The 8584-nt window shown below is 41.9% G+C and overlaps 1 protein-coding gene across 14 annotated transcripts in view; it reads left to right on the top strand.

Moving 5' to 3' along the window:
* Positions 1 to 8584, top strand: part of MYO5A (myosin VA) — a 4204798-nt gene that overhangs the window by 3031021 nt on the left and 1165193 nt on the right. For all 14 annotated transcript variants that reach the window (XM_044078829.1, XM_044078834.1, XM_044078828.1 and 11 more), the window contains one exon: positions 6407 to 6563. In XM_044078829.1, the coding sequence (XP_043934764.1) occupies positions 6407 to 6563 (157 nt within the window). The remainder of the gene's footprint in view (positions 1 to 6406; positions 6564 to 8584) is intronic.

The raw sequence follows: 8584 nt of genomic DNA, 5'->3' as shown, positions 1-8584 counted from the left end.
CTGATTGCATGTCTCACTGTGATTTCAGGACACTGCTATAAAAGGGTATGTGAGATAGGCGTTGCCCTTTCAGATTGTAGGGCGTGGACCATGCTGGTATGCTGTTGACAGTGTTCTGTGAGTGTGAAGGTTAGTACATCTCCCATGCTTCATGCTGTGTTGTAGATTCAGGTTGCTGCATTTCTCTTGCCTGTTCCCTGTAGTGTGTGTGTCTGCATACTGACACCTACAACTATATGTCATATGTATTGCTATATAAATATATATATATATCTGTGTACATATACATACTTTCATATATGTACATTAGCTGACATTATTGGGTACAAGCTAACAATTAGCAGGGCTGTTTCTGTTAACACTACACTAGTATGGGAATCAAGTAATTGGGACTATAAAAGTCTGCCTGACATGCTTTGGGTAGTAGACATACTATATTGCCTTTATCTTCATTCCTACTATTACATGTTCCACTTATTTAGCACTATATTCCTGTATGAGAGTCATGGCTTAGTGGTAGGTCATATAGACTAGTGTTACAATGGTCTTGTGGTAGGGCCTACTAGTATGCTTATATTCTGATTTTGACTTGAGTATAGGGCCTATCAATCAAAGTGCTGGAGGCACCTTTAAGCAGTTAAAGGGGTTAGTAGGTCTCACAGGAGCCAGGCTGTGTTGCAGATTCTGGTTGCTGCATTTATCTTCACTGTTTCCTGTAGTGAGTGTGTATGGATACTGACACCTACAACTATATTTCATATGTATTAATATATATTTATATATATGTATGTGTAGCTATACATACCTTCATATATGTACAACATACCTTCATATATGTACATTACCTTACTTTATTATGTACAAGCTAACAAGTAGCAGGGCTGTTTCTGTTAACACTGAACTAGTATGGGAATCCAGTAATTTGGCCATTGAAACTCTACCTGACATGCTTTGGATAGTACACCTCCTATATTGCCTTTATACTGATTCCTACTATTACATGTTATATTTATTTTAGCACTGTGTTCTTGTAAGGCAGGCATGGCTTAGTGGTAGGTCATACAAACTAATGTTACCAAGGTCCTGGGTTCGAGACTGACAGTGAGAATTTATTTTTATTTGCAAGCTTTCAAACTGAGTACAGGGCCTGTCAATCAAAGTGCTGAGGCCACCTTTAAGCAGTTAGAAGGGTAAGTAGGTCACACAGGGGTCAGGCTGTGTTGCAGATTCAGGTTGCTGCATTTATGTTCACTGTTTCCTGTAGTGAGTGTGTATGGATACTGACACCTACAACTATATTTCATATGTATTTATATATATTTATATATCTGTATGTGTAGATATACGTACCTTCATATATGTACATTACCTTACTTTATTATGTACAAGCTAACAAGTAGCAGGGCTGTTTCTGTTAACACTGACCTAGTATGGGAATCCAGTAATTTGGCCATTAAAACTCTGCCTGACATGCTTCAGATAGTACATCTCCTATATTGCTTTTATACTGATTTTTACTATTACATGTTATATTTATTTTAGCACTGTGTTCTTGTAAGGCAAGCATGGCTTAGTGGTAGGTCATACAGACTAATGTTACCAAGGTCCTGGGTTCGAGACTGACAGTGGAATTTATTTTTCTTTGCAAACTTTCAAACTGAGTACAGGGCCTGTCAATCAAAGTGCCATAAAGGCGCTTTTAAGCACTTTTAAACCAGGTCTGCGCCGTTTGCTGAGCTCACGCGCACTGGCGGTGAGCTCCGCTAACACAAGCACACCAGCTAATTTCTTTGAAAGAAAAGAAAAAGGGGTGACAGGAAAGTGGTGAAAAGGGGTCACAAAGAGGGTAAGACAGTAGGGAAACAAGCGTGGGATTTGCAGGAGGGATGTAGGTAAGGCCCATAGATGCCCATGTCTTTGGCAGCAACAGCTGTGCATTTCCATGTATTTTGGTGAGACATTGGAAACCTTTCACCCCTGAGAGAGGTGTCAGGACAACATTAATATTTGTTGTAGAGCCAATTGTAATTAACTGTTTCAATGTCAAGCAGACATGTGTGTGACATGGACAGCTATGTATGGGGCGTAATTTTTTTGTGGGTACAGAGTGCCCTTTTTTTTTTTTCAGGTGAGAGTGGTATGTCAGGTGAAGGAAGTCAGTATAGCTGGGGAGGTAGGTTGGGTAGGTTAACAGACAAGACAGACAAGACGCATACAGGGGCGGTGTATGACACACGTGGGGGGTTACACAATTGACGGGGACGGAGGTTGGGATATCCAAGATGCATGAGCCCACAGATGGCAACAGTGGAACTGATATCCCCACCCATAGGCAGTTGTCACTGTTCCTTCACAGCCCAGGACGGGGCTGTGCTGGGGGCTGTGTAGGCGGGGCAACAGCCGGGGCCGTTAGCTGTGCCACACGAGCCTCGAGCTGGCGTCGGGGCCCAAGAACAGAGTCTTGGATCTCCCTTTGCACCACAGACCGGACACCTTGGAGGGTGAGTGGACGAACCCCTCCGGCCACACTTGCAGAGGGGGGACGGGCCCCATCCCCTCCAGCGCTCCCACCGGAAGGTGGCACAGGGCCACCGGAGGGGGGGTCCGGCCTGGGCACTAGTGCCAGGTGCAGTCGCCAGCTGAGGTGGGAGAGGTGGGTCCGCTGGGACCTGCCTTCCCAAGCATTCTAGGTTTGTGAGTAGTTATGTTAGTTTGGGTTAGTGGCATTTTATTCCATTCAGATTAGTTGTAACAGCATGCATTGGTATTCCCATCAAACAAACACCCAGATATTAACACCATTGAACAAGGGGCATATCAATATCACATGCATTATTTGAACAGAAATACACAGTCAAACATCATGCAGGGTTGATTAATGGCAACAGGCCATCAAATTTGCAGGTATGAACAGGGCACATGCACAAACAGGCATGCATATATTTTTGAAACGGACAAATGTCCATGATTAATGAAATGTTCACATACCATTATTTAGTGGGTGTTGTTATATGGAATTATAGGGTTGGATGGAGATAGAAAGTGATGACACATTCATATGTTACACATTGATTTACATTTGTAATAGGTACACAATTAAGTGGAGGCTGATGTTTCAAATAATTTTTATTTGACTGTCATGCTACACCTGTTACAAATACATCACTATCCTACTTATTTTGAATCTGATCAGATACATCATCCTGCTACACTTTGATGACAGGACAGGGGACAACTATGGCTATTTAGTCTGTCAGATAATCATTAATTCTATCTGCAAATTGTATACTGTGATCACCATACAGACTTTGGCCTAGACATTCCAGATTCTGACACACTGAAATCAGTTTGGGATATTAAGATGTACTTCCCACATGCATTTAGTTCTGTAGAAACACACTGGGGCTACTACATTCAGGGGTTATTACTACTTTATTTATTCATACATGACCCTTTCTGTCACTCTCACACATCCTGCAACTTCACAGTTCAGGTTGGTACTTCTAGGCTTTGTTCACATGTTAGACTGGTGGTGATTCAAACACTTTCCAACAGCCTCACTTCTGTCATGATTCAGCATTTCAACAGGGGATATATCTCACATATGACTACCTCAGATTCTAAAGCTGTACTGTTGAGACTACTGCAGGTTACACTATATTTAATTCATGGTGGGACATCTGTATTACAGCACTGTTTAATTCTATCAATTATATTTCCAGTTACATTTGCATACTGATGAACTTGTTGCAGCCATACCTGCAGACTTACAATTCCTGCTTGCACATTATATTACTTTTAATCAATACACTGCAGTGTTCTGATACATGCTACAGTACAATATTTATTTACAAGTAATGGGTGGGGTTACTAACCTGCATGGTGGCGCAGCCGCACCAGCCTACGGGCATACATCTCGCGGTTCGCAGAGCGGACACCTGCAGCTGTAATACGAAAGAAGTAATATTGGACTACACATCTCCATGGTATCAGCCAGTTGAAATCCTTACATACATAAGCAAAATATAACTTACTCAGTAGTGGGGCGTTGGGCATATCCCGGGCCTCCTGGATCCATTCGGTCAACTGGTCTTGCTTGCGTCGCTTCAGGTCCGCATGGTGGTGACGGACCTGCTCACCAGTGCGTGGAATGCCAGTAGCACTGGTCAGATCACGAGCCAACTGGTCCCATGCCTCTGCCCTATACGCTCCCCATGAGACCTGGCCCTGCATGAGTTGGGCCTCGTGATGATGGACAAGGAGCCAGACCATGTATCTGGACTCCTCAACGCCCCAACGCTGTGCTCGAAAGCAACGTCCCTCACCTACTTCACTCATTCTGACTGCAGGTCTGTTCTACAATCATTTCTGCTGTGTATTCCCACCTATGGGGCTTATATATGCCGCTTTTCCCGTACATTTCTCTGATTGGCCGTTTTGGAATTGTATCTACTTCACTGAAAATGCTTTATCATGCTCCATTCTGGATTTTATCCCATATATATGCTATTTCTGCATTTCTAGGTATTGCTGTCATGGCTTAGTGGTTTAGTACCTTGACTCTAGTGCATGGTATCCTGGGTTCGAATCTGACAACTGATTTTTGATTTTCCTGACAGAAATGAGTTGAGACCTGTCAATCAAACATGCCAAAAGCACTTTTAAGCACTTAAAAGCAGGTCTGCGCTCGTTTGCGCGGAGATAATGCATGCGCACTGGCAGTTAGCTTGTGGGAGCGCCGCACAAACGGTGTGCGCTAGGGTAAACCTTAATTGGCTAGTGACACACATGTTCAGCTTAGCACAGCTAGTTGCAAACAGTTTCAGCCTGTTAAACCGGTGCTTAGCAATGGGCACGCAGTTTGCAGCTTTTTAAACACTACTCAGCTACGGGCAGTCTGTCTCACAGCAGCTTAGCTATGAGTACATTTCTGACTATTTTTATTATTGTGTTACTTCAAAATATATGCTCCATTTCATTGCATTTTACAAAAGGGAATACTTTTACATTTGTACAATACTGTCAGGGGGCTTTTTAGTGCTTATTTACAAATAAAAAAGGTTGTTGTGGGGGCTCGAACCCTGCCTGCCTACTCTTAGGCCAGCAACTCTACCGCTAAGCTATTACTTCTTGGCTTACTTTGCATATTTAGTTTTTGTATGCTTTTCCAGTGAGTGCTAACTGGAATTGCGGTAGTAGCACACGCGGGCACACAGTAGCAAACATTTACGGGGTTTAAAAAAAAAAAAGGTTTTAATTTAATTTTATAACATCTCTTCACTTTATACACTGATGGTCTGTCGGGGCATGTGTTGTGTAGTGTGTTTATTCACATTTCCATGGCCTCTCTCGTGGCTGTTTACTTTCAGCCATTCTAGTCTTCCGGGGGCGTGTCCGCTTGCAGGGCTTAGCCTACAGACACGCCCCCTACTCTCTTACACGGACCGTGTAAGAGTTACTAGTGTGATTCAGCATGCCTCATGCACCTCATGCATATGCATGACATGCTGACATCACACCGTTTAACTGCAGCCTCCGTGTAAGAGTTATAACTCTTACACGGAGGCTTCCTGAATCTGGCCCATCATCTTACAAAAGTCATAAAACTTGCTGAAGTGAATAAATGCAGCATAGGGTTACCAAAGATTGCAAGCATTTTTACAGCCTGGTTCTGGAGTGGTACAGCAAAGAGTTTTCTAAAGATATTTGCATAGCAGATTTCAGGGAGTTCATATTAGGTTATAGAAACTTTAAAAGTTCGAAAGCTATATGGTCGAACCCATGTGTTCAAACTTTTAAAATTTCGGAAATGACAAAAAAATAAATAAAGAACAGAAAAAAAACTACCTAACAGTTGTAAGCAGGGGGCAAGCCCTCCTGCACCATCCACGTGGGGGGCTGTGCCCCCCCACACTTTAAAAATACCAACTCCGAGACCACACTACAGTGCAGTAAAGGGAAATCTTCCCTTTCCGCACTGAACGGTCATCTCCGTTAACACATTCATACTTTTAAAAGTTCGAACATATGGGTTCAACCATATGGCATTCGAAGTTTTAAAAGTTTGACAACATAATATGTACCCGATTTCAGTTTTACTGTACTGAGTTTAACCAGTAGCATAATGGAAAGACAAAAACAGAACTATTACAGTTGTACAGTTTGCCAAAAGTACTTAACATAATTTAGAGAAGTGTTTCATTACCTACAGTGTGTTGTCTGCATTAAAAAGTCAGCGGTTTATAGTTGACAGCACTTGCGGATGTGGTATACTTAATACAGGTTACTGTCATCTCAGGTGAAGTCGGTATCATACTTGATATTGCTGTTAACAGTTCTATTTGCATGTTAGCATTCTACTGCTATATTATGAAATAAGTGATTTTTAAACCTGTTTTTTTAATAGCTATGCTCAGTTTCTGCGCAGAACCAGGGCAGCAGTTATTATCCAGAAATTCCAACGTATGTATGTTGTTCGCCAGCGATACAAGCGTATGCAGGCTGCAGCCATTCATATCCAGGCTCACTGGCGAGGGTACAGTGCCAAGAAGAGGTACAATGCGGTAAGGACATCTTTTATTTTGGAAGTGTGAAAAACATCTAGTTGTGAATGTTAATAGAGACATTTTTATCAGTATAAGGCATTAGATTAATTTTCCTCATCTTTACTAACTTCATAACCAGACATATACTATTAGATGTCCATGGTGACGGGCTAATAACCTTTGTATGTTCAGATAATTTTTGAATGATGTCTTTTTAAAGCGGAAATTGTTTATGTGCTATTTATCTGAGCATGGCACCTTCCATCTGCCTTTCCACATTATTTACTTTGGCCCTACAGCCTGCTGAACATCAGACCCTCTTTGTCAACTATCTCCTTTGTTTCCCATCACAGGGATGAGATCTGACTGAGAGGAGCCATCCTTTAGGCAGCTATTAGGGTTGGTTTGGGTTTCTTCTTAGTCATAACACCCATGTATGCTTGTTTGCATCCAAGGGATTGACATGCATCCCTCTGCTGGGATGTAGGCCACATCTACATATGATGTAATCAGTTGACCCTGCCTTCTCTGTAGATAAGTATCTGAATTCTACCATGGGGAGTATGCTCTCAGAGCACATGCATCTCCACTTCCCCTGAAGTGAGATGAACAAGCGTAAGCATAATTATTCCTCCTTTGCCGTGCTAGCTGTATCAGTTCTGAGCCACTAATCAAGCTCTGGTCACCTGGCTCATTGTTAGGGTTTTATTCCCCTAAGCCAATGGAGCTAGCCTTTCAACATTATTTGCCTACCTTTAGGTTATTTGCTTAAGCTAGTTGCAATTTACATTGCACATTTGTACTGCTAAGTACTTCAAGTTTTAAGGTTTGTACTGATGTGCTGGATTCTAATGTTTCTGTTTCTCATGTCTGTTTTAAATCTGCTCTGTCTTATTTCTAACCCTTCCTGCAATCTTACCATGTCCTGTGGTTGTCATTTCCTTTGCCTGCTGCATCATCCCTAACAGTACAGATGGTGTTATGTTTGTAATCCCATCTATAGTGTCTTTTATGAAGTTACTTATTTATTTTGTGTCTCCTTTGTTGACTGGGTTAGTCCAACTGGGCTGGTGGCCCATGTTCAGTGGAGACCCGAGGAGAAAAGCTCTAGACAATAAAGAATAACAACAAATATTACATTACAATTGATTTGAATGAGTCCATAACTGCATACATTCATGCCATACATGGGAAGTATACATAACTACATACAATCATGACATAGTGGAAATTGACAAAAAGGCATAATTCAGTAAAAAGAATAGCCAAACCAAATTTACAAAAGATAGAGACGTGCGGTATACATGTGGAATTACAACATGCATCAGGAAAATAAAACTTAGCCCTGGCAACATCTTTACTGACTAAGACCATGTTGTTTGGGAGGAATAAAAAGTAATAAGTGGGAGGGTTGAAGTAGAGGGGAAGGGGAGGAATGTTTGGGAGAGACAGGAGAGTGAAGGAAAAACAGATATGACGAGAGAGAACTGAAGTAGCTAAGGAAAGAGAAAATGTGGGACTTTAGTATAGAGGTTCTAAGCAGCATAGCTAAGGTGCCAGAGTACCAGTTGTTATGAAGTTATTTTTAAGGCAAGGAGAGGAGAACTGTTATAGTCTAAAGATTAGAGGAGTATACGTTAGGTAGGGTGGTGACAAGTGCAGGAGGGAGAGTTACCAAGGTAGTTTTCAGCTCTCTTTTGAAAAGTATAGAAGATAGGGTAGTACATAGATTAGCTGTGAGTTTGTTCCAAGTTTGAGATGGGGAGCATTTATAAAGTAATCTGCCTATTGTTTTGTTAGGCCTGTAGGTGTCAACTAGCAGTTGGTCAGCACTATGGAGAGAACATGAAGGTTTGTATAGGGAGAGGAGGGTGGCTAGGGAGGGACAGTCTGCAGGTTTGTAGAGTAGAGAATGTGTCATCTGTAGTTGGGAAGTTTGAGTAGTTTAGAGAATGCATGCCATTGTAGTTGTTTAAGGGCAAGGCAGTGATATGACTTGTAAGGAGGTTACAAGTTTGGCTAAAAGGTTTTCTTGGAGG

The sequence above is a fragment of the Protopterus annectens genome, chromosome 7.part1 (assembly GCF_019279795.1).
Source record: "Protopterus annectens isolate FY-2018-M chromosome 7.part1, PAN1.0, whole genome shotgun sequence".
In the NCBI taxonomy this organism is placed as follows: Eukaryota; Metazoa; Chordata; order Ceratodontiformes; family Protopteridae; genus Protopterus; species Protopterus annectens.
This window is presented reverse-complemented; position numbering and strand designations above follow the sequence as displayed.